Genomic DNA, 27,855 nt, shown 5'->3' with positions numbered 1-27,855 from the left:
CGATTCAAGTACAAAAGAGAAAAATCAGTTGTGCTTTTTAAGAAACAAATAACACTCAAACTGCTCTTTAAACTTTTATGAATAACAAAATCTTTTTTTTTTTCCTCCATGGCACAGCACTATTTTCATTAATATCACAAATATAGAGATGGCAAATGTTTTGCCATCACCAAATCTATTTAAAAAGTCAAACACTGAAAAATGGACAAAAGACCAGTATTAAAAACCATATCATCATCTTTCCACTCTCTCCCGCACACATGGACATCACCGTTACGTCTCGAAACATCAATATTGGCACTTGCAAAACAATCAACTCAGTGCTGAGCAAGTATACAATCCCCAAGAAGGCGGCACATCAACTGCACATTAACAGGGCTCCCCAGTCCACAGTACGGCATGCTTACGCCGATGCCAAAATCACTTTCTCAATGAACCATCTGACAGCTTAGTGATCTAATGGAGAGTTAAGGCATTACAAGTCAAACATCTGTTTCCATTGACAAATACAGACTTGATTCCAGTATTCTTTACTCGTTTTGATTAATATAAACACACAAATGGCATACTGTTATGAATTTAAAACTATGCAGAATCAGACAAACTGATTTTGTAAATAAGACCACTTAGATATCCTCAGACAAATTTTTGCTACTGTAATTTTAAGGCCACGGTGAATGACCTCGCATTAGACAAAATAAAGCATACCGCATATGATTCAGAAGGTGCATTAGCTTTACCTTCGGAGTGAAAACTGGCCGTGGGACACAACAAGTGCCGGACCAATTTCCCTTTCTTACATTTGTTGCTTTGTGAAACTTGAATTTCAAGTGCTGGCTGATTGCATCATGAGTCTTTCTTATCGGATTAAGAAATTGCAGGAGGAAAAGAAAAATAAAAAAACATGATTTTTGGAAAAATAAAGGGATAATAAACGCTTGTTTTAGAGTCCAATAAAGCTGGCTAGATAAAAAAAAAAAAAAAAAAAAAAATAGACAGCATATTATTCCATGTGATTGCCATTTATGTTTTCGCCCTTACTTGAGATCTTTAAGTAAACTCATTAAACACAGGGAATGAGGGTAGTTTAACTCAAGATATAAACTCAAGAAGAGGAAGTCATTTTCTCTGTATAAAAAAAAAAAAAAAAAAAAAAAGGAAAAAAAAATAAGCTGATCTTCTATCTTCTATTTTACAATCAACTATTTTAATTTTAACAGGGCTTCCCTTAACCATAAAAAATTTTACTTGCTAAGTAACACGTTTTGGGGTGAATCACACAAACACTTGCATAGGCCACATTTCCCCCTAAAATCAAGAGTAAAATAAAAACTAAATATTTGCATAAAGAAAACAAAGCGTACTTTGACTTTTTTTTTTTTTTTTTGCATTGCAAAATTAGTGTTATGACAATTTAACACATTTTCCCTCATTATTACCATAACACATGCTTTAGTTTTGTTTACCTTTTGTGGTTTTTCATTATTATTTACAATGTTGATTTTTATTAGATTACTGTAATACAGTACTTTTTGCATAAACAAGCATAAATTAAAGGCAGTCCAACAAATACAACCATAATGTATAAATACAATACAATTTAAATATATATTTTTTTTACACATTACAGTAAATATAAGTTTGCATTATGGCAACATTTCGAGGGAGTGTGCTTAGTTGTCAAAATAATGTCACAAAGGCAAAAAAAGCATCTCTTATTTTCTTTGCACAAAATATAATTTCTATTACTTGACTTCAGGGTGAAATATGCTCTTGCTCGCTTTCCTGGGATTCACGCAACTGAGTGTTAAAACAATCAGCTTCTTTCTTTTATGCATGTGATAGCTAAAGCAGTCCTTCACAGTTCTGTCATTCGACTTCTTTTTCAAACATCATGTGAATGGAATTCTGGGTAGGTGATGAGGACTGAGATAGTGGCTGGTCCTGTTAGGGGGAAGCAGTGTGGTGCTCCGAGCCCAGCAGCCTCCCTGGCCCCATACTGACAGCTGCCCTTAGTGTCGTGCTAGCTAGTAGTCCTCTGCTGCTTCAGCACAGTGTACACATTATCCACTTTACTCAGTCTCTCGAAGAAAGGGATGAGATCCAGCAGCTCTGTGTCAGACATGTCATCAAACCAGGAGGCTACAGGTACCTAAACATAAGAGAGAAGAGTGTCTGGTAAAACTAATAGGAACAAACTCACACGAGGTTTAGCAGGCTAAGCACTGTGCATAATATATCATGAGACCCAAAGCAGTTATACGTGCAAAAGAAGAAAGGAAGGCAATAACGTACAGCATTGTCTGGGTGGAAGATGTAGGAGGCTGGCGAGTTGTCCACAATGATGACTTTGTTGAGATCCCTGCCTAGACGGCTTAGGTCCTTGACATAATTTCCACGGTGGAACACACAAGATTCCCGGAAAAGACGGCTTCGGAAAGCTCCCCACTTGTCCAGCAGATCCGAGACGGGATCAGCATACTAGCAAAAAAACAGAATGATGGTAATGTGACGGACATGTTAAGAGAGTGGCTAAAAGTGTCAGTATCAAGAACAAAACATGGAAACACCTTTCTAAATTATAGTGTGATTCTACGATCTAAGTCATTTGTGATGACTAGATAAAGAATATATAAATAAGTCTAGAAATATTGACACTACCCGTCAAAAGTGTTTAATTAAGGAGACTCTTCTGCTCACCAAGCCTGCATTTACTTGATCCAAAACACAGCGAAAACAGTACAATTGTGAAATATTTGTACTATTTTTAAAAAAAAAAGTTTTTAAAATGGAATTTATTCCTGTGATTTCAAAACAGAATTTTTTGCATCATAACTCCAGTCACGATCCTTCAGAAATAATTCTAATATTATAATTTGCAGCTCAAAAAAAGTTTATTACTATTTATTGATGATGAAAACAGCAGAGTAGAATTTTTTCAGGTTTCTTTGATGAATAGAAAGTTCAGAAGAACATTTTTGTTCTTTTGTAACATTATAAAATTCTTTTTCATCACGTCTGATCAATTTAAAGCATCCTTGCCAAATAAAAGTATTAATTTCTAAAGGTATAAGATATATTAAGAAACATGTTGTTTTTAAATGAATAACAAAATTTACAAAACAGCATATCGATTTCCAAAAAAAAGGTAGACTAAAAAATAAAACAATGTTAATGAAAACAGATCATATAAATGTATTAAGCAGTATTTTTGTTACAGGTCTGCAAGAGACCATTTTAAACTAAATATTTTCCACAGATGTGGGAACCCTGTAACATCTATAAACTGATACATACAGTAAGTGCTGTTAATTCCTATTCATTAATAAACTTAATACTGAATTCCTTGCATAGTGCAAAAATCCATTTGCATTTCTTACCTTGGCTAAGCTTGCAGTGAATAACACGCACTCGAACAGTTCCCCCATCCGTTTGAGGAACTCGTCGACATGAGGTCTCTTCAACACATACACCTACAGACACAGTTCAAATATGAGTCATTCCTGCAAAGGATTCAATTCAGCTGCTATCTGAAGGGTTTAAACCGGCGCTAGATCAGGTCACAGTCATGAAGGCACAGTACTAAATAAATAAGATTTATATTAGCCTGCATCTTGATATGAAGCTTCATATAACGATGAGTTTTATATGATCGTAGAATGATAAACCCTGTTTTAAGAGACGCAATAAAAAGGGTTGTTTTACTTTAACAACTAGGTCAGCCAGGCTCTTTTATGAAGCTGGTGGTCTCATTCCTGAACCAAGTCATCCCGAATAGGCTTTCCGGACATCACAAGCCTATCCTGGATTACTTGAAACAGGCCAAAGCCTTGTGTGTCAGACGTCTTCAGTCCCGTGGTGTAACCGGGGCCGTTGGCCTTTAAAGGGCCAAAGCACCGTACTGTCATAGCCCGAGAGAGCAGGAGACACGCTCTGAGGAGAGATTGATGACCAGTGACTTCTCAGAAGCCAGTCTGGGTTTCTCCATTTCGTCAGGGCCCAGAAATAGCCACCTGCTGCTCTGACCCATCAGCGGAGATGCCAACGCTACTGTCAAGTAGCACAACCGAGTTGAGCGCCAATACGTAAACAACTGTTCAACACTGCGCAACAGAAGACTAAAAAAGTTGGTTTTGGACTGTCTGATTAATGAAGCTTAACTATATCAATTTTTTTTTGATAATGTAACCACAACTGTTCATTCTAATGAACAGGAATTGCATTAAAATAAATATGTGTTCTGTGTGGGAAAACAGCATGTTTTTTTTTTTTAAAGGAAGCAAGTAACAGGGAAATCACTCACATTATAATCAACAAAACGGTTAGGGCAGTTTCACACACACTAAGAACAGAAGTGAAACATAACACGTTCATCTAATTAGGATGAGAAACAACAGGCCTTATTTTAAACCTTATAAGTCACCACTGCAGTCATGCATATAACGGGCTATGATTGGCTACAATTCCCATCCACTGCCAAAACATGAAAACATGACGAGTCAGCAAAAGGGACTGGAAGGTTTCTGTAAAACTGCTCTCAAACTATATTTAATGAACAGCACTAAACAAATATGAAGAAATGCTTATTACCAGGTTTATTAAAGTAGGTAGAAAATTGTATTTGCATTCCGTATATATAAAAAATAATTTGTTATAATTACACTAAATATTTATATAAAATACACACACTTTATTTATGAAAATGTATATTTTAGGAAGCAGGTTCTTCAGGGTGTCATCACATTTCCAGGATATTGGCACTAAAATTGGCAATTTTCTTAATTGAAACAGCAGTTATAATCTTGAACTATTCTCCCCAATTGATTCATAGCCTGATTTTCAACTCATTAGATATTTATGAAAACCCTTGTATGAGAACAGGTTATGCTCACCTGATGTACTGTCCCATCTATTTCCACTGGAATGATAAAGTCAGCATTATTTACCGGCTAGGAAGAAAGAAAAAAAACACACAATAAAACTGACTGAACTGTTTTAGGCAGAAGAAAATAAGTTAAATCTGTGTTGCAGGTGACTGGATCAATGACTGACAAGATGTTATTGAACATAATGTCACCCAGCAGGCTCCAGTCATTATTTAGAACATTGCTACAGACCCTGAGCGTGCTCTTTAGATAGGTCTAGAAACTCAATCTCAAATGTTGAGATAATTACGTTTATGTGTTATAGAGATGTCAGGACAGTGTGACCTACATTCAGTAAGGAGTAACATTATGCTGTCTTGTGCTAAATGATCACACTTGTTCACCCCATACATGAAAGATGTCATTATTTTTTCGCTCTTAAGTCATTCCAAAGCTGCATACTGTTCATTTTCATTGGCACACAAATTAAGATTTTTATAAATCTTTACTTAGCAGTATATAATGACCACAGCATAGTATTTTTAAACAAACGGCTTACATTTAATACACTCAATATACTTCAAGTTGACTTTCAGAGTCAGTAGAACAGTGTCGCTGCTGACACTCCCAGGAGGAAAACATTCCTTTTCTTCCTGGCTTTCCCAAATTGTGCACATAGCACATTAATGATGTCATGCAACAGGAGAAAAAAAAATGTCCATAAAGAGTCAAATTGCCTCATTTCTCCAGAAAAGTGCATGCATGCATGTAAAAACAAACAGTAAAGGCACCATGAGACAGAGTCATTGAACTAAAAGTAGCATACTGCACTTTTCTTGAGACAATTTGATGCTTTCCTCCAGCTCAAATAAGCTTACTTGTATTTACACTGGCACAATCCCTGCTAACTCTGAAGATCGGAAAATAACTTGTGTCTGGTATCTAAAACTAGTTGTTAAACATATTGTGAAAGATACTGCAAGTGTTCTCTTACAATGCAGACATTATTTAAATGATTACATTGCATTAAAACATTGAATTGGTTCAAACTGTTGCATTATGCCTGCAAAAATATGTCTACATTAACATGCAAGAACAGATTTAACCGATACTGGAAGTGTGCTTTCTCTCTGTTTGTATAAAAGACATCTGTTTACAGTAAAAGTGACTTAAAAATAAGAATCTAAAACAGCAAAAATGTTAATTGGAGCATTCTGCACCTCTACGGTCAAAAAATTAATATAATTATAAAATGCATAATTAATATACTATATAGACTCAAACTAGACTCTATATGTTCCCTCCCACCAGCTGTGATTGGTTGGACAAACAGAAACTCTGATCACAAACGAACGCCATTGGTTGAGTTTACGCTGCTGGTTAGACTGCTCAAACAAACAAAGCAGTGTTTTGATAGCATCGCAGAGCCGCAGTTTTTACACTTTTCAGAGAAACCAACTTACTTATACTTGGAATTTCTGTCATCATTAATCTCTTCTATGTCAAACCTGTAAGACTTGCTTTGGTCTGCAGTGCTATTTTGAACTGCTGTTGTCCATATAATCAAAGTCGGTGGTGTCCAAAACAACACTGGACCAAATTGACTAACACTGTACAGACAAGAAATACTGAAATTATATTTATTTTGAGTACTGAAGAAAAAAGCTAGTCTTCCAGGTTTGGAACAACATGACGTTTGGTTAATGAATAAATGATAACAGAAATTTCCTTTTTAGGTGAACTGTCCCTTCAAGCCTGAACAGGAGAACATCAGATAAATGACACGCTTCAGCTTTAAAGTTTGTGATGTGAGTGCATGCAATGGTGTTAAATATCTATCTATAACATCTGAGTCAAGTGTATCCCATGAGATGATTAGCTGAGCTGCCAACAGCACATGTGACATACAGTTAATTCACACCGACTGCGAGCTGTAAAGTGATGGAAAAAGAGGCCTCAACTCATTGACTTACCTTAAATGAGCTGTGGACTAGTGTTTCATCCAGATCAATGACTACACAGATCTTCCCTGCATCTTTAGACTTTATCTGTGGAAGAAGTGGTTTGGCTGGGACCTGTGATAAACATTTCAAGGACACTGGTAAATAAGTAGCCACATTAGCATTTACAACAAGAAGCTATTTTGCAGTAAAAAAAAATACAGTATAGGGTCTTATGCCACAGACATTAGCATACACATAAAGACTGGAATTGCATGTCAGCTATACAAAATTTATTATGTTTTGTATCTTATTATATTGTGTATTTCTAATCTGTCAGTGAAGAAATTTAGTTTTATGAGTAATATATGTAGGGATTTTTCGTTGTACTGTACTGTATGATGAACAGTAAAATGTGTAAACTGGTAAAGATGTTATTTGATATTCTAAATATTTATTGGTGAACAGGGTTGCTTCATATTATTAAGCGCTATAAAGTCACATGGAAAAATGCAAAACACTTAGCATGCATGGCGTGTCTAGAATTTCAAGAAAATGGAAAATAATTAGCAGTTTTTTTTCCTTGTTTTAACTCTGGTAAAGTCACACTTTCATTTGTTATTCCAAAAACACACAAATTTTTTTAAATAGTCCAGTGAGTTAAAGTAATTACCAAATGGTTAATATATAAACAGCTTTTCATTTAAGTGTCAGAAAAAATAATAATTATAATTATATAAAATAAAACTGTAACAGCATATAAAAATACCATTCAAAAGTTTGGGGTCAGAATAGATTTAAGGAAATCTCTTGCTCACCAGTTGCATTTATTTGACCAAAATACAATAATATTTTGACTGACTGAAACCGAATATTTTCTCAAAGTTTACGTCTTAACTTTTATATTTGTCGTTGCTTTTATAAAAAAAAAAAAAAAAAATCACTGACTCCAAACTTTTGCACAGTAGTTCATTATGCACATCATAATAAATTAACATTATGCAAATACAACATGCTAAATCTTTGGTGTCTAACCTAAACAGGGTGTATTAGTTATAGATATTAGTATCCATAAAGGGCCATAAGGTAGCTCTTTCAGCACTAGCATTCCATAAGCAGAACAAGATCAAGTGACTGCCTGCAACTGGGATGGGATTGCAAAGCTGCTGGCCAACCAATTCTTCATCGAAAAGTACACAGTGCACACACACACAGTCTGAAACCGACTCTGTCCTACGTTTACAGAATGAGTATCTCAAGAACTGCAGGCTCTTCCGGATTCATTACCAAGTCAGAGAGTGTACAGATGACACTGATTTAAATAACATAACATATGACATGGAAGCAGAATCCAGCATGGCGTCTTATTTTAGTTCTGTTGCTACTGACTTTATACTAATTAAAATGTGAAGCAAAAACCAGCCAGGGTGGCAGGAATGTCTGGGGCCTCAAAACAGACTGAATGGATTCTTTTACAAGCAAAACATTTTGACATTGTCCTACCAAATTCATGCATAGACTTTTCATAACATGCTGAAATAAATTAGCAAGTGTCTCCCCCAAGAAAAAGGTACCTGATCTATGGGTGGAAGACAGAATTCACAATCACAGTCCTCTGGGTACTCTTCATCTTCAGATACATCACTCTCGTCATAAGCATGATTCTGTTCACTGTTTTTTTGGTCAGACTTAAATAACGTGTCTTGTTCAGATGCTTCACTTCTTGCAACTTGATGTATAAGTTCCTCAAATTTGTCCTTTTTCTGGGTATTCTCAGACATGCCATCTATTCCAGGAGGATGAATGAGCCCAGAGGTGTCTTCTGGCTCGGTATTGGCCTCTTGCTGATCATCTGATACCCAAATAGTGCCAGCCTCTGTGTTTGACTGCTCCTCAAAGGCACAAGGGACCAGCTGATCAGCAGTTGGGGTTTCTTTACCTTCGTCACGTTCCTCAGAACACCCCACAACATCCTCAAAGTCAAACAGGGTTGCTTCTTCATCTTCAGAAGTTTCAATCTCTCCACAACAAGGTCCATGAGCCCCCTCAGTTTCATCAAAGTCAGAGTGTGTCTCCTCGTCTGCATCGATTTCAACCACAGAACTGAGATCTTGTTCGTTTTCTGTGTTCTCAGAACTGTCATTTTCAGTTAAATCCTGACTGACCTCACTTCCGTCAACAGGTGATTCCAAAGAATCAGCTTCTTGAAATGTGTCCTTCACAGCACATAACTCTGTTGAATCTCCAGATACACTGTCGAAAGCATTTTCAACGACTTTTTCAAGTCCACAACCTTCAACAGCTGCAACACAGGACACTTGCCTATCAACAAGAGGTTCAGCGACCTCTCCATTTCTGTAGCAAAGTTCTTCATCCTTGCTCTCAGAATACGAGGAGAAGCTTTTATCCATAAAACCAGGCCCATAATCTTCAGTTTCATGGACCTCATCTGGTTTGGCACATTCAACTGGGAGTCCAACAGCCACAGCTTCAGCATATGTTTTACTGCTTTTCTTTTCTGTCACTTGTTGCCCAGAATCAAACTCGCATTCTTCTTCACAAGCATCTAAACCAAAATTCTCAGTGTTACCTTCATCAGGGTACTCATCTGGCTGTAGAATTTGAATCAAGGACCCGTCATCCTCTTCGAGAAGGTTTTCCTTATCACATGGTTGGTCTGAGAAGATTTCAAATGATTCAGACTCAACAAAACTTTTGTATGATTCGGTTTCAGAGCTACCTTGACTTTTACCATCCATGCAGTCACCATAGTCCTCCTCGCTCGATTCATCTGAAGAACCTGCCGCTGTGGTCACTGCATCCAGGGAGATGTCCACATTCGAGTGGTGTTCAAACTTTACCCCCTCCTCCTCATCAAGTTGAAAAGATTGAGTTTCATCATTACAACTTTTCCCCTTGTCCAAGTCATCACACTTTCTACAGAGCTTCCTACAGTCATCCAAAACTTCTACTTCAGGGATTTCTGCTTCTCCATTTGGCTCACTGATTTCAGTAGCAGGACTTGAAATCTCTTTATTATGCCTCAAAAGATCAGTAAGAAATTGAGAAAGCCACCGAGCCTCAAAAGTTTCCATTGATCCAGAAAACATGGCATCAGACTGAGATGGTTTCCTAACCTCAGTTTTACTGCTATGATTAGGCAAATTTTCTTTGGTTATGTCAGGGTTGTGAAAGACAGAGCTGTGTGTTCTTGAAGACTCTGGGCATTTTTCTGCAAGCCTGCTTTGATGTGGGCCCTCAGAAAGGTCAGTGGGCACAGAGGGAGTGCATTGTTCACGGACATCACATTTCTCAAAGTACGTTCCACAGCTTGTGCATTGTTCTAAAACCTTAAAACATACAGAGGATTCACTGTGCTCAGAGAGCTGGTTACAGTCTTGATACCCTTCAGTTGGGGAGTCAAAGGTCCGACTACAATCAAAGTTCTCCAACGAACAAGTGCAATCATCTAGGCTGTCATCAGTGGTGTCCATTTGCCCAGTAAGCTGTGTGTGCTCAAGGGACACACAGTGGTCAGATGGCTTACTTTCTTTAGAGTCCTGACACAGTTCAGGGGATTCAAAATGTGTGGCATGGTAGTTATCAAGCTTGTTTTGATTTTTATACTCTGACTGTTCAGATGTCTCGCAGTCTTCAGAATCTAGTTCAACTACACTGTTTTGATCAGATAAGTTGTCTTCAGCACTGCTGTTTTCACACTCGCTATGCTGGTCCTGATAATCTGCATCGCATTCAGAAAGCGTTTCATGATCTGAAGGACCTAATTGTGAGGACCCGACAGAAAAAGAATCACAAAGATCTCCCTCAGTTGCTTCTTCTGCATCATCTTGTGGTAAAGATTCACAATCATCTAGGCTCAACTCAAATGAAATTATTTCTTCTGCATTATCTTGTTGAAAACAGTCTGGGCTACACTCAGATGAAGTTACCGATTCTGCATCATCTTGTGGTAGAGATTCACAATCATCTAGGCTCAACTCGGATGAAATTATTTCTTCGGCATTAGCTTGTTGAAAACAGTCTGGGCTACACTCAAATGAAGTTACCGATTCTGCATCATCTTGTGGAATAAACTCACAAAGGTCTGAGCTCATTTCTGAGGAGTTTAACTGTACTGCATCATGTTGTTCAAAAGAGTCACAATTACCTAGTCTCATCTCAGATAAAATTATCTGTTCTGCATCATCTTGTTGGAAAGACTCACAATCATCTAGGCTAATCTCATCATGTTCAGAAGTCTCACTTTGATCACTTGCCTCAAATGCAATGCTAAGTTCATCATTCTGGCTTATTTCAACCAAGTCGACTGAAGAACTGCTTATTTCAAAACACTCACTGTGCTCAGAGCAGCTGTCCACCAAAGAGCTGTATCCAGATGAACAAGACTGATCTGAAAATTCACCATTGATTTGACCATTTTCAATGCAAATTCCATCAGCTTCGTTCACCTCAATGGCGTTTTGGTGTGCAGTGGATTCAAGTTCTGTGCACAATTGTGCTGCAGCACGTTCCAAAGACTGGTTTTCCTTTTTAGGATCTCCTTGTCCGGAGACCTCAGAATGGTCAAAGCACAGTTCAGTGGGCATGTTTACTTCTGAGGGCTCGCTTTTAAAAAAAAGTGGAGGACTCCAAGTATTTAGTAAAGTTGCTTTCGACAAAAGACATCCGTTCTCCAAAACACTGGCAAAGGTCAGAAGAAGGGAAACACTCCAAACATTCTCCTATAGGGTTGCTTTCTCCAGAGAGCCTGCGAGTAGAGTCAGAGATCTGCATTTGCAGAGGAGGCTTGCAAGGCTGAAGGGATTCGTTGAGCCCACAGCCTGCCTGAGACACCAGCAGCAATGTGCACGTTGACATGACAGAGGGGTTGAGACTCCTCTGAACCCTGCTCTCAGCCCGCCTTCAGGACACCTACCGATTTATTTTGGTGCTTCAGAGATGTGACAAATAACTCCTAGTGTATCAAATCACTATAAAAAGCTGAAGTAAGGCATAAATCTGAATCCGACACCTGCAGCGTCTTGACATCCGATCTGCTCGTAGTTGTTCACAGCCATGCTCCCCACCCCCCTGAATAATTAGTTCAATGGAATTATGAGTGGCAAAATATTTGAGATACCTTCATATCGGCTTTCAATTATTTGGGAATTACAAGAACAAATAGCTTTAATTGTCGCTAAATAAATGTAAGACTTTGATTCAGAGTCATTTAGGGTTTCTAAATGAGCACAAATGAGATTAATTCTCATCATGGTATTTTCAACTGTAACAACTCGTAAACAGGAAAAAGGATTGCGCAAAAGCTAACTTGAGGTTTTGGTTTCCTCACTATCACAGTTGATCATGTGGCTCTCAGCCGTGTTAACCGCGAGCTGGCCAGTATTCAGAAAACTCTAAAGAGGTCAAAGTGGGACATCAAAATAAGAAGTTACCAAATCTGAAATAACTCTTACTTTTGAGATGGTTCCGTTCTCTTCCACCAGCAGCGGGGCGTTGTTATTGACAGGCACGTGATCCGTTTCGTCATGACAAAGGCAGCAGAAGAGACTGTGGAAAATGCCACGACTGCGGGGTTTCTTCGATGAGGATGCAGCATGTGGAGGGGTACCTGGGAAATGAGAAGCAATCATATCACACCAACAGCTACCCTGCTGTTCGCTGTCATATATCTTTGCATACATGATACACTCGACTAGTTCCGACAGCTTATGCTCGTTATGAGATAACAGTACTCGTATGCACATAAAAATGACTCGTAATGACTAGTCTTCAATGCAAACATCAAAATAAAAACTGTACCCTAAATTAAGGGTACCCTTAATCCAAAGCATGACTAAGTCACATTTTGAGATAATAATTAAGACAAGCAGGCTTCTTACGTTGTTGTAAAATCTTTCACTGAAAGCCTTAGCGTCACTGGTGTTTTAAAAGTAGTGTATCTTTGGATTTCTGAAAGGGTGGAGTGGAGGTTTTATTAATGGGAAACACATGCGTCACACCCATGAGTTTCCCAAAACATACTCCCTAATCTGAGCTTCAACATATGACATATGAGTCTAACACAGTGTAGAACAAGTATGCAAAATATCTGACATGCCCTCAAACTAACTAGTCAACCACTAAAAACACTACTTAAATAGCACAAATTGATAGTCCTTTGCATCTCTGCTAAGAATTCCTGAAGTAATATCACATTTTACTTCATTTAAAATTTTCAATTGCAAAATTTGTTTTCACAGATGGTCGCAACATGACTTTTGTGTCCCAAAAGTGTGAATTTAAGAAAAAAAATTATAAATACAGAATGCTATTAACTCTAAAGTAGTCTGAAGTCGTAGCAGAAAAGACACTTTTAATAAGAAGTCAATATTTTAAGATTTTAATTTGGCTTTAATACAGTAAGAATATAAAAACAAATGATTTCATTTTGCAGGTCTTTAATAATAAAACTATAAATGCGCCTTCTTAAATGAAAACCTCTAGGCCCATATTTTAAGGGAATTATTTCGCAAAGGTCATCTTTATTATCATATTTGGGGGTTCTTAAATAGTTTGAAAATCAGTGTTAGAACACTCATATATAAAATTATACAAACTACCAATGCCTACTGTTTGCTAATAAGCAAGATATTTGTCACCAAATACAGCAGATGGAGACATAGCATCCATGAATAGTGACACATTACAGGAAATCCACATGATTATGGATCTATGTTGGGGCTCGGGACAGCAGCACAGCCCTGAGCAACTTAGAAGAGCGAACAACAGCGACGAAAGCTGGACTTTGCAAGACAAAATCTTTGACAAATTAGGCTGCAGCCAAGACGGCCGAGGCAGCTGTCAACAGGGAAGATGATCATGCCATTCAAAATTCAAACTTAAAGTTAGTTACAACATACAGTACACATTCATTGAGTTAATTATTGTGATTAACGGTAAAGAATGTGATCAGAAACTGAAAGCTGAGTTTCTGTATTAAATTTAGATCAGCCTATTTGATTTATGTCCTACAACATAAAAGCTGCCCTTAAAACCAAAGTTAACCTATATGCCGTGAGCTGCCAGCCAATCATCCGGATTTAAAACACGTCTTTTGACCTTCAAACATAAAATGTACATGGACACGCTAACCGTGCATGTGACCCTCTGTAAATAAATATCCAGAGAATCTGACAGATCGTAATAGTGAAACATCGCTAAGCGATCACACCTGCATCACGGCACAGGACACGAAAGTGGCAGGTTTACAAATCTGAGGAAAAGGGCAGGTGAAGGGAACTGTGAAGAAACCGCATCCATCGCTCCACACCAACTCTTTTTATATAATACATCAGAGGGCTTTAAATAGCACCCGCGGACAGCTGTTGACAGTGGTTAGTGATGGCATGCTACACAAATATAGACCACGCCATAAACGGAATCACAAAACAAATCTTTGCTGTGTTCCCGGCGCGGGGACAGGAGGGAATGGCCCAACCATATGTTTATCTCTTGCTGTACATATGATAACCTTGATGGGCACTCTGATGAAAGACTGAAAAGCTGTAACCTATTAGCTTGGAGCAACAAACCTGAACTTGTAAACAGAAAAAGATCAAACAGCGACTAGCTAGCAGACAGACAATTATAAGGAAAACTTGACTCCTTGGCGTTCTGTAATGAGCCTGAGATCTAAATACACTTCAACTCTCCAGAGCTGATAATTAGGCTACAACTTTTTGACCCCACCCAGTTCAGTTTCTGTCCACATACTTCAGGGTGGCTTATCTGGGTCTCTTTTAACGAGGGTCCCAATGCTATTCCAATCCCGACGGACAGAGGCCACTCAGCGACTAACTTTACGATGGTGATATGCGATCCCACGTAACAAACACGTAACTTGTTTCATGCCACCTCTTGGTGGACAAGGACAGCCGATTTGTGAAACATTCCACATACTTTGCACATTCAATGAAGGGATCTAGACTAATTTATGGCTCTGTGGAACTGGTGTCACCAAAATGAAAAAATCTTTTACTTTTTTAAATGAAAAATTGAAATAACACAAATGAATAGCAAGCAATCTACTAGTGATATTATCATTGCAACCAATAAGTACACTTTGTGAAAGTAAAGCATATTTTGTCAAATAAAGTGCATATTTGAAAAAAAAAAGTCTAAGATAAGTCTAAGCATAATTTTATGAGGAAAAAACTAAACGGCAACTAGTTCATACAAGAAGGGTTCATTATAATGGATGTTACTCAAACAGTAAAATCCGTAATTTGTGGATTACAATTTGGCACGTGCTATGGTAAATATTTGTGAATAGAAGTACATATTATGGTATTGTAACTGTATTCAAGGATCATGTTATTTATATGGTACAATACAACAACAACAAAAAAAACATACTATTATCATGGTATGCCCAAATTATAATGGTACTGCATTAGTACCATAAAACATTATTAACTGTTTCTTGAATACAAAACATTTAATAGGGGAAAAAGTCTCAACATTTAAAAACTATAAACAAGTGTCAAAGTTGTAAATAAACAAACAAATAAATAAATACATTATAATACATATTACTTTACTGCAATGTATTATTGGAATTTAAAGTGTTTTCTAGGAAATGTTTTTTTCTTTATATAAATCTAGTTCTAGAAAATTCCCATGGCACAGTGTTTTAGAAAATTGGACAAATACAAATCATGTAAAAAATCTAAATGTACAATCAACTCTGGTCTGTGTGATTTTTTGTTTGTTTGTTTGTTTTTTGGAAAGAAACACCAAATACAGTAAAACTGTAATATTCTGAAATATTACAATTTACCTGCTCCCTATTTATGCTTTAAAATGTAGTTTGCTAAATTTTCAGCATCATTACTGTAGTCTTCAGTCCTTTCACAAATCATTCTAGCATGCTGATTCGGCATCAAGAAACATTTCATATTATCAATCCTGAAAAAGGTTAAGCTGTGGTTTCGGTGGAAACCATGCTGCTTTTTCAGAATCTTTTGACAAATAGAAAGTTTAAATGAACATCATTTATTTGAAATGTGAATCTTTTGTAATATATGTAATGGACTGTGTTTACATATAGCATGCATCCATAAATGTATCTGTTGCAATCATCATCAAACACACATTTTTCATTTTTATATGTAAATTCACTGCTGTGTATTTGGTAGTAATATTACAGTGACTTAAGTTCTAAATTAAATTAACTAGTTTAATCTTAGCTTCCAACAAATGCAGAAGCCACTAAAATGGGTCCAGCCACTGCCTAATGACAAAGTGTCCAGTACCAAAAAAGCAACAAGACAAATAGAGCAGATCGTAAAATGACAGTCTCGCCGCTTGGATTAAACTCAGAGCGCATGAGAATCCCTCCAGGGGCCCCAATGAACTCACTCTCCCTCCCGGTCTCCCTCTCGCGCACCCTCACTGGAATGCAGCCATATCTCTAGCCCCTAACTCTGCTGCGCTGTGCACGGCCAAACCAAAATAGGAACAGGAAGTGTGAGGAAGTGAAGTAAGAGCCGTCACAAGGCAATGGAAGGCCCACACTGAGAACTTCATTGTGTCCTGCCTCTGACTTCCATCAGGCAGATCACATTTCACGTACAAACAAAACGGGTCAAAATCAGCGAAGGCTTGGGAACACTATGCCGAGATAATCCACAATGTCCTGCAGTCAGGGAGGGATTCAGATTACTAACCACATCCACTGACCCACTTTGCTTAGGCCTAACACCTTCCAAGACAGGAAGTAACAAAACCGGTTTTGAAATATTAGGAATATTTGGCATATGCAAGCAGACTCATCAATGGAGCATTGGCCGCTGTCAATCCCAAACATGGAGAAACAACTATGGTACGCCTTTGAAGCTCGACCTTTCTAAAAATACAGTACTATAACAAAGTGGTGAACAGGTGCTCCGCTGAAAATGTATCCAGTGGTCTTGGACAATGTCTTGGCACGCTTTTCACAGGGTCACACCAAAAGCTAATACTCAGTAAACAACATCATCCAGTGACATATCTTCTATGTTGGTGCATTAATCAGCGCACCAAAATTAATCCAGGTACTAACATGTTCCTTAGCTCAAAGACCAAGCCGTTAAGATGTCGATAACTGAATTATCCAAGCAGTCCGGGTGTTTGTACGGCCAGACGCGACACGTCAGAGTTTAGTCTAACTCCAGTATCCAGGAAAAGACTTCAAGTCATGCACTGAATTTAAGGGATTTTAAGGTTCATAACTTGCACTTATTCCATGTGAAGTCTGACAGGTTTATGCAATTGCCTTCTACTTTTATTATTATTAAAATATTTTAGAATGATTGCCAATACACTTCTTAAAAAGAGAAGAGAATGGTGCTAGCAACACCAAGGTCATGGGTTTGATTCCCATGGAATGCATGAACTGATTAAATGTAGACTTAAAGTAAATATTTTTTCTATGCATTTTAGCATTCTAGTGCTGCCACAGAGAGAAAGGGGAATTTTGTTTTCCTGCAAAATCCAATTAATTAAAAAACCAGCTAAATGAGCAGTTTTTCTAATAAGCTTTATCTGCATGTTCTATAATAACAACACAAAATACATACAAACCAGGGCTCAACAGTAAGGATGAATGACCCTACTGACCTGGGCCTGGTGTGCCAGCAACCCTATTATACATTCGCTGATCTAGTGCATGTGTTTTTATGCCATGAAAATATAAGCATTTCGAATTCTGTAGTGCTGTCAAACAATTAATAATCATTATTAATCGAATCCAAAATAAAAGTGTTTACATAATGTGGGTGTGAGTATATATATATATATATATATAAAATGCACACTCATACATAAATATTTTTTAATTACATGTGTATTTATATTTATATATTATTTATATTATGCATTAATATAAATATTTTACATATAGATAAAATTTTCCATAAAAATATACATGCACGTGTGTGCATTTATATATGCGGTACACAATACACACGCATTTTGTAAACACAAACTTTTATTGTGGATGTGATTAATCACAATTAATCGTTTAACAGCACTAGAATTTTGTGATACACTGGACAATGTGGATGCAAATTGCACTTATTATTAATTGATCAAGTATCTGACCAACTAGCACAGATTTTAAAGAAGTTTTGTAAAAAGTAAACATTTGAGTAAAAATCTGTTAAGGCCCCCCCCCCAAAAAAATCCTTACTCTTGAGCTTTACACAAACTGAACTGTCAACAAAATGCACAATTACAACATACTTTAAATAACACCAATTTGCTTCTGCCATGATTCTTCAAGGCTGACTTGTGAGTTTGAGGTGTGTCGAAAAAAATCCAGTGCTTCCTACTGGTAATTCTGACTTTGTTGTGGTGTTCATGGGTGCTAAAATTTCGACACGACCTTAATGCAGTAATGTTATTTGTCAAATTGAGTGTACAGACTGAAGACTAGACAATCCTGGGATTCCTCGTGAGCATCAAGGCATGTTGAAACAAGCCACATATGAAGAACTGAACCACACTGCTGGACTCAAACATGTAACGGTATGCGTGATCACGTTTACAGTATGTTACAGAGCACTAATTGAGTTCCTTTGATGTGGTCTAACTTGCATTTCACCCTTTCAGAACAAACATGCGGATCTAATCATGTTTGCAAATGAAAGTATAAAAAGTTCTCACGAACAGTCCTCATCTCGAATACCACAGAAGCATCATTTGACTCATATACACCTCAAGCGACTCCATCTTCCCACGATTCATGAGACAGCACTTTTAACAGACAGGGCAAAAGAGGGACCCACGCAAGCCTAACCAAAAACCAGGCAAAACACATCAACCATGAAAACTTACATTATTATGGTAAGCATTACATTTTTGCACATAAATTGCAGCAGTGCAACATAAAAAAAAAAAAGATTATGAATACACAAATCACACTCAGTGAAATCTACATGCAGACATTTTCTGACATGGTTATTTATGCCACAGTGTTTCTCCATATCCATCCGTGTGCATATACTCAGTCAAAATGACTTCTTGATCTTGACTACATTCAAATATAATATCTCATAAGATACGATCACAGTCATTGAGAATCTCCACATATTGTTGCTCATTTGCATAAGGATAAACCTGCCAGTTCTTATTAAAAACTTCCTGGCAGTTTGTTGCTTTTAGTCCAATACTGCTGAAAACACTGCTAGGAAAAATCACTGGTTTTGAGCGAGATGTTTAAAGAGTGACTATGAAACTTCAAATAATTAGTGGGGGGGGGGGGGGGGGGGGTTAGTGGATCTACCGTAGAGTCAATTGGTTGTTCTTGGAGTTAGCGGGTTAACTCCGTGTCAGCGCGCGCTCTGATCGGTAAAGGGGGCAGAGATTTCAGACCTCCATTTATTAAGGAGATCGGTCACAAAACTCATCATCCGAGCCAACGTTTTTGGAGCAAATTTCAAAGCCGCACCCGCCCGCCATCCGCTGATTGTTTTGCGGTCTATGGCGATGCAATGCTTTGCTGATGCGAGTCGCAAAAAAATGCCATTGTCTGTTCTAGAAAGGATGCAGCAAAGATATTTAATGCTATTGTATGAGGCATAGGCCTACGCTGAGTTTCCTTTGCGATGAGATGCGCTCTAGTGCAGTGCAAGTGAACGCGGCGCGCTGGTGCTTCCATGTCGGTTATCATTGTCTGCTATATTTGCTTTTTATTTATTAAAATACACGCAATTGGTTGATGAAACATTTATTAAAATTAAGACAAAATTTGTACAAAACGAAATTCGTTTTTAAGAAAGGTTTTCTACAAAGCAAAATTTTATGAAGTGGTAAATATCATGTCTGACGATTTACAAAACTTCATTAAGTGGTAAAAACCATGTCTCCCAATATATTGCGCATCTTATGATCCTATCTAAAAAATGTTTGTAAAAAATATTTTAATGACACGGTTTTGGCGGTTATAGAGTTCTAATGACGGTGTTCAACTATAACCGCCGGTCTCACGGTTATATACGAACCGTCACACCCCTATTTAAGATATTTTAGACTTAGTCCAATAGCTTTCTGTCCCTCCAATGAAGCTGTGTGTACGGTATACTGTCCATGGTTAAAAAGGTATTAAAAACATCTTCAAAGTACTCCATGTGACATCAGAGGGTCAGTTAGAATTTGTTGAAGCATCGAAAATACATTTTGGTCCAAAAATAACAAAAAAAGACAACTCTATTCAGCATTGTCTTCTCTTCCGGGTCTGTTGTGAGTGTGTTCACTGCAGTTTAGTGATATCCGGTTCGCGAACGAATCATTCGATGTAACCGAATCTCCTTGAACCAGTTCACCTAATCGAACTGAATTGTTTTAAACTGTTCACGTCTCCAATAAGCATTAATCCACAAATGACAGAAAGCTATTGGACTAAGTCTAAAATATCTTAAACTGTGTTACGAAGATGAATGGAGGTCTCACGTGTTTGGAACGACATGAGGGTGAGTCATTCATGACATCATTTTCATTTTTGGATGCACTAACCCTTTAATATCTTACATGGCTGTACAGGCAGAACATGCTCTTAATTCCTTTTCCATCACGTCATACTTCGCCTTATAAAACAATCTGTTTCGTTTTACAGTTATGGGGCGATCAGAGATGTAACTACCTAGTTCTGCAACATTCTCTCTCTATAGGCATAACACAGAGACTTGCCCCTTTTTTAACTATAATACACCCGTCCTAAATATTCCACTGTATCACCTTCTTCAACATGAGACTTTTTTTTATTTGAGCACAAATGACTAATATATATAAAAATGAAATGCTACGACAGATGGAAAGTGTCTGTGCACCGTACTGAACCTGCTACAGGGAGTGGTTTTCATCAAATGTCTAACAAAAACACAGGCCTGTAAACCATCTCCATCTCTGTGCGCAAGTGGGGAAAAAGGAGCGCTGGAGAAAAACACAGCGGTTGGAAAAACAAGCAATGAGGCTGACTGCTATGACTTTATCCGTAGAAGATCCTCCCCGGCTCTCACTGTAGTCGTCGTCGTTTAGAAAGCACGCTTGTGTTCATTCAAATGCATTTATAACGATGCGGAAACATATCCGCTTTATATTTTTCAAACATAAAAACTGCTAACCTCTACAAAGATTAAAGTAACAAAGCTGGTGTAAGATATAAGCTAAAGTGTTGCAAAGTATCTCTGTTAATGTTTTAAATAACTTTTGTGAAAATAAAATGAAATACTGTTCCATCATCATTTAGTATAACATAATTTACATTAAAAACATACTTATTCTGACCATTACTTATTAAAATATATAAAAGAAAATGTGATGCAAAATTTTACAATATTTTAAATTATTAAATGTCTTGACATGGTTGCCCTGTTTTTATATGCCTGATACAATTTCTTTGTATATTAAGTATTGTTACAGTGTGAGTGGAAGACATTTTACTGGGCATCTTCTGAAAATCATGGTAAAAATCTAGTGTATAGTCATTCTTTTTTGCTCTGAAATTAAATAAATACAATTAAACAGAACTAATTGTAAGAAGAAGAAAAATTAAGCTGCATTAAACATGCATAGTAGTATAATATCCAAGACCAAAACTACCTACTAACTATTTATAAATAATGTTATAGCATAAGGAATTATAACAAGGAATCAAAATTAATATTGTGCTAATCTAAGCCATTCATTTTTTTTGTTATATACGTCAAAATTAAGAAAATATTTTATAAATATATGTCATGCTTATCTGGTTATACATATATATCATCAATGAGGAATAAATATGATTAGCAAGTCCAATAATTGATTTCTGAGTCACTTTTCATCTAACCCTTGACCTGCAAACATCTTGCTTACCGTCACATTATGACCTATGACCTTTCAATTATATTACAAGTCAAAAGTTTAGGCATTGATCTTAAAAGCTTCTTAAAAACTCATCTAAAGTCCTTAATGCTTGAAGTTAGAATTACATAATGCCACCACTTCCTGTATTGTCATTTCATAACTTTGATGACTTTATGATTATTGCAAAATGTGAAACACACTGTCAGTAAAGCATAAACAGGCGTGTTTAACTAATAAAACATTTCCATTTTACACGTGCTTCCCTGATCATTTAATGAATCCTTACCACAGTAATGCAAACTACAAAACCATACCAGTTCAGCACAATAAAAAGAACAATTCTTGTGCACTGACAACAGAGCAAAAAGACTTGATCTGTAAATCACAGATAAGACAAGAGAGGCTGAAGACTGCCATCACCAAACAATGCAATCTTGTCTTATGATAACCTGTCACCTGAGGAGGGACTCATGATTATGAGTTACGTGCACACATAAGCATAAAATGACAGAGACGATGAACTACAGCAGTAACTTTAAAGTAAACAAGAACAGCCTTCCTTCAAACGTCAGTGAAGAGTGTCATCATGGACACGCCCACTACATCAAAGCCTTCACTTATAGAGGGGAAAATATATAGTTTACTCTTATTTTTACTAATCAAACTCGATTTTATGACATGCAAATGAAGCTAACTCTATGGGATGGTGTTATTATAATGAATGGATCCTCATCTCCAAGATGAATAAACTGTCACCAACCGTCATAAAGTGGAAATCACATGTTTTTGTAGCCTTTTGATGTGCGGAAATGTGTGACTGAGCACTTGAGTTCTCCTTAAAGTGAAGGCAATGCGGCATTTTGACGGTGTGAAGCTCTGTATGAAGCAGCGGCCGCGCACCACACATTCATCAGAGTTTGACATGTGCCCTCTCCAAACTTTCTCTGGACTCACCTCTGTCCCGAAGAGGAGCACTGGCTTCTTCATCCCTGCTCACTTGCGTGATGATCGAGGAGGACGGGTGGTCCATGAGATCCGTAAAGCCAGTCAAATCGCAACTTAAAAAGGGTTTCCGTATTAAAATCTTTCGGCTGGCTACGACTGAATTGAAAAAAAAGAAAGAAAAAAACCTCCCTGCAAATGCCCCCAAAATACAAAAGACTTTTACCGCTTAAGAACATTCATTATGCGACAGCATACGAGGCTGAATTTGATTTCTATGCCTTCATGAGTTAGACGACAAAAAGAAAATTAAATAAAAATAATTGTAAAAAGTTGAGTTCCTAGATGGTAACTTTTCACAACATAGAGTTCGGCTCTACTCTCAATTTCGACATACAAACATGGAACTCGACGGTTTCAAGGCACCCTTCGTCTTAAAGGGGCAACGAAAACTTAGACAATCCGGTTTAAAGATACAAAGTTTATGCATGCGTGTTATGTTAGGAATCAGAAGAAAAACAAGTGTATTTACCAGTAACTGTGAACATAGAAACTGTTAAAATAAAATATTTAATAATCTATAAGAAGGTGGCCTCACAAAACATTTTAGGGAAACTTAAAAATGTATTGAATTGCACACATTATTATAATTATATGAATGTAATATAAATTTAAAAAGTAAATACCTTTGTACATCAATAATTACTTTTTTAATGGCCTTTCAATGCAAGCATTATGCAGTTTGTAAATAGTAATATATACAATTCACAATATTGTTTATCAGGTTTTAAGTGCAACACTTTTTTAAGTTAAAAATACTCGTATATTCAAGAGGAACATGTGACATTTGTAAGATTCTCTGTAAATTAATTGTATTATTTTTAGTGGGTCCACTTTTTGATTTTTGTTTACTGTATTTCTTTATCAAATAAAAAAAACTTTCAAACGTACACCAATAAATATTTTCCACGCTATGGGTATTGGATTTATAACTTATTTTTTCTTTTTTTCATTTGAACTAGATAGGAAATCTGACTTTGGTACAAAGTGTTCTATTCGCTCGGACTCGTACCTGATTAAAATGCGTTGCCCCTTTAAAATCTATACGCAAACAAAGTTTAAAAGCTCTCTTGGTCTCCGCGTAAGAGAGTGCTCGACTTAGAGTTAAAACAAGTTTTTCTAACGTCCGACAAGTAATATATATCGAAAGAAGTAAGTCGTAAATTATTTTTAAATGAATGCGTGTGCATTTTCTACGTTTTAACATGTAAGAGAACTTTCTTGCTAACTTTTTTAGCATGCGTTGTAAGCGCGGGGGGCTTGAGACCGTCTTCAGGGAGCGTCCTCAAAGTTCGCGCACTCTGTCCTGTTGATTACAAAGTTTACATCATTGGTATTCATGACACACTACATTTAACAGTCTACAGTCTTTCACTGAAATCACGAGCAAGACCCTCCAGATAATGAGTTAGAAGATTTTTTTTGTGTGTGTGTGTGTGTCATATCAAAAGTTATTTCTAACACATTATAAGATTGAGAGTGGTGTGGTCATAATGACCCTGGAATTTTAATATAAACGTCCCTGAAATAAATAAATACGTCTTTATAATAATGTAGCAGACTACTTACATAAATTGCAGAAATCCTATCAGTTCTCACTCTATATCGCTCAATAATATGCCTTAATAGACCATATTTAAATGTTTTGTTCTGTGATCAAAGCTCTGTAATTTTATTTTGGGGGACAAAACGTGATGCAATGCAGTACAATGATGATTGAAAAATGCACAAATAAACAATCTGCAAAATGCAATGTACTGTACTAAAATTTTTACGTAAAAAAAAAAGATGTATGATTATAACTTGCTTTTTAAGTTTCTTAAGTCCAGTACATTCTAATCTCAAAATATTATGACAATATAAAACGTATTCTTACATTTTTGACAAAAGTATCAGGCAGACGAGAAGCCATGTAGGTTTTTCAGCAAAGATTTGATCGTGTTGATAACTTACACGCCTTAAAATGAGCGGCAGGCTTAAAAGGGTAAAGCAAAGTCTTCAGCAAGCCCTTTTTTTATCGTAGAGAGTCTAGTGACAGAGGAATCACTGTGTGCTGTTCACTGAAGACAAAGGCCATGATTTGAAGTATATAAACCTCAAGACAAAAGACAAGAGGACCTGTGTCTCTGTTTGTCTGTTTAACAGCTCAGAGGATGTTATACTTCCCTGAGTTTGCTGGTTAAGTGATTTTTATGGGCAGACGGATATGTCAGGGCAAAATAAAACCCATTAACGGATCTTGTCAGTATTTTCCATGTAACACTTATCAACTGTCGAGTCAAGCACTTCATTTGTGATTTGGAGGTCACTATAAGACATTAGACGTTGTATATTTGCTCTGGTCATCCAGAACTTGGTGACTTCACACATGAGAATGCTCAAAATCATAATGGCACTTGGGTCCATCCTTCAGCAGTTTTCTAGTCTTTGACCAGAGGATGAAGGGGCCTGTGAAGGACTGCACTTCCCTCAGCAGAACCACATCTTTCAGTTCCTGCAGACACATACTGGAGGGCCCTTTCTGATGCGGCGCTTTCCTCGATTTAGACAGACAATGGTGCACATTCACACAGGCGACAAATCAAAGGTCAGCTGTTACATTCAGCTGAGACACACAGCACTAAATAGAGCTCCATCTATATGCGATTGTGACTCACAGTGCTCTCGCTATGAAGCTGGATGTGGATAGCTGCCTCTTGGACTTGAAGGTCATTCAAGGTCGAAGGATGGACATCCTGGATGTATTTGTGTAGATTTTGGACAGGTGTATTCTGTATAAGTGATTCTTAATTAGAAGCGCTTTTGAAAATGTGAAAATATAATAATAATAATTCATGACGTCCTGGAGAAGATTATGGATCTAGAGTTTTGTAATGACATAAAGAGGTTGTTAAAAGATGGAGTTAATAGTTGTGCTGTATATAGTCAAGCCATAATGAAAAAACCCCCTGAGATGACGTGTCAGATCCAAACAAAAGAGTGCACAGCCAGAGGCCCGAGAGCATGCGAATAGTGTCAGCTTATGGTCATAACTGAACGCGGTCTGAATAGGTTGAATAGGTCTGGTAATGATATTTAGACCTTTTTGATGGACTTGGAGACACTACAAAGATTGGAAGTCTGTGTAGTATTGCTGACAGCTGATTTTATTCATGAAAAGTCATGTTTTCCACATATACACACTTCATTCTACTGTAAAACATTCATGTTATCTCCACATTGTCACTGTTTTAGTGCAACATAATTCATTCCAGAAAAGCCCGAATTAGTTTCACATTAAAGGGTTTGCTCAGCATGACTGAAAGATTAGTGAACACACACACGCACACACAAAATGAAAGAATATAAAACCTTATTCACAACAACATATTGAGTCCAAATTCATTCCTCTTTATTGTGATTGCATTTCTTCTTGGTTTTAGTTCTCGCACCATAACATATTTGAATCTAGAAGCTTGATCAATTTGAATAACCTCAAAATAAACAAATTGGATAGAGAAACAAACCCAATGTGTTAGCATTTATGCAAAGTGATGGAAAACAGAAGAGAGTTTGCACTGAACCTCATAGTAAGCACTGCAAGAAACACTAAGCAAACAGTTATTTTTAACCAAGCCAATGTTTTTGTTGATAGAAGGTCAAAAGTCATCGCTTGCTATCTGTGGTCAGATGAGGACACAATAGGACTGTCTTTAAACAATGAGGACTTTAATGTGGCGTTCCCACACCTTTTGACCTGTGCATTTCCATCTCAGTTCCTGATGTTTCTCAACACAATATAAAGAAAATGTAAAAATGTTTTTTAACTCACAAAGAGCAAATTCTGATACTTCTTTTCACTAATCTCAATTTGCTTAGCAGCCTTTTTTTTTTTTTTTTTTTTTTTTTTGCTGTATAGTGAATGTGATTCATATTTTTTGTGGAATCACTCGTTTGTCAATTAGATAAATGAACAACTAAACACATAATAAAAGAATAAAACGAGCATTGACTATGTTCACCAAACAGGATGCAAACTGTTCAAAAATAAAGCCAAATAATAAAAACTATGTAAGCAATACAACGGTGTCTCTAATAAAATAAAATCAAGATCAACACCCGCTCATAGTCTTCAAAAAAATTAAATCCGCTTTTGATTAGTAATATATTTTTAGATATAAATCTACATTTGTGCATGGAGATAAGTTGGATTCAGTCATTAATAATCTCAGATTTTATAGTGGTCAATACATTTAATATATTTTATAAATAACTATGTAATATAGTGTGTATATATATATATATATATATATATATATATATATATATATATATATATATATATATATATATATATATATATATATATATATATAATTTAGACCTAAATGAGATTAGTTTTAGATAAAAATAATCATTTGACCATAAAGTTACTCTCATTTAAAGGGAAATAAATCAATCTTACAGCAAAAACTTTCAAATTCTCATAAACTTTGAATGCAACAGCTAACATGTCCCTTCAGACTTCAGACATGGCACTTTCTGAGACATTTCCATTCGATCCATTGATCAATAGGTATTTTCCAGGCACATCTTCACCCAGCTGATCTCTACATAAGGACAGCTTTGGCCATTGTACTCTTCTCTTGTGTTCACAGGGAGTGAGTTTTCTCCTAAAACCATGCACTATGAAGAGGAATTTCTATGCATGCGTATTCTACGGTATGCACTGAAATCTGCAATATACAATACATTCCTGGTGTTAAAAAACACAAAGACCGCGACATATCAAAAGTTGAATTTGTGAGGTGTCAGGGAAAGCCAAACCGCATGTGCTTCAATGCAATGGGAATTCTTGCAAAAATGCACTCACTCCCTAAAGCTGTGAGGCCTTTCGATATTAAAATAAAATCAATCTACTTAAGATCAAAACACTTCAGTAAAAGACAAAAAGCCTCTTTGTCTGATGATTTTAACATGATTTCAGTCAATAGTTTTCATAAATATTGATAATCACTACAGTATAACAACTAGCAGTAATAAAAGTATTACCTATGCCATAAAAACTATAGTTCAAAAAAAGATATACACCATTTTCCACAAATCTCAAGGCCTTTGTTCACAATTGGAAGACGCCACAAAAAAATACACATTGACATGACATTTTTTGCGCCAAGTGATGG

At 36.7% G+C, this 27,855-nt stretch overlaps 1 protein-coding gene across 2 annotated transcripts; it reads right to left on the bottom strand.

Annotated features, from left to right (window-relative positions):
- Positions 1-24: 24 nt before the first annotated feature.
- On the bottom strand, positions 25-23,047 carry LOC127965194 (carboxy-terminal domain RNA polymerase II polypeptide A small phosphatase 1). Of its 2 annotated transcripts, XM_052565856.1 has the most exons (7): positions 22,646-23,047; positions 12,280-12,434; positions 6,839-6,940; positions 4,893-4,949; positions 3,381-3,473; positions 2,296-2,481; positions 25-2,152 (listed from the first exon to the last, which is right to left on the bottom strand). In XM_052565856.1, the coding sequence occupies exons 1-7, from the start codon at positions 22,719-22,721 to the stop codon at positions 2,024-2,026; spliced, it is 798 nt and encodes a 265-aa protein (XP_052421816.1). In that variant the 5' UTR covers positions 22,722-23,047; the 3' UTR covers positions 25-2,023. The 2 variants fall into 2 exon arrangements, with proteins under 2 accessions (XP_052421816.1, XP_052421815.1); XM_052565855.1 differs by lacking the exons at positions 12,280-12,434; positions 22,646-23,047 and adding an exon at positions 8,380-12,264.
- Between the last annotated feature and the right edge of the window lie 4,808 nt (positions 23,048-27,855).

This window comes from Carassius gibelio, chromosome B9, assembly GCF_023724105.1.
Source record: "Carassius gibelio isolate Cgi1373 ecotype wild population from Czech Republic chromosome B9, carGib1.2-hapl.c, whole genome shotgun sequence".
NCBI lineage: Eukaryota > Metazoa > Chordata > Actinopteri > Cypriniformes > Cyprinidae > Carassius > Carassius gibelio.
Note: the sequence above shows the minus strand (reverse complement) of the source record. Positions and strands in the feature narration are given on the sequence as shown.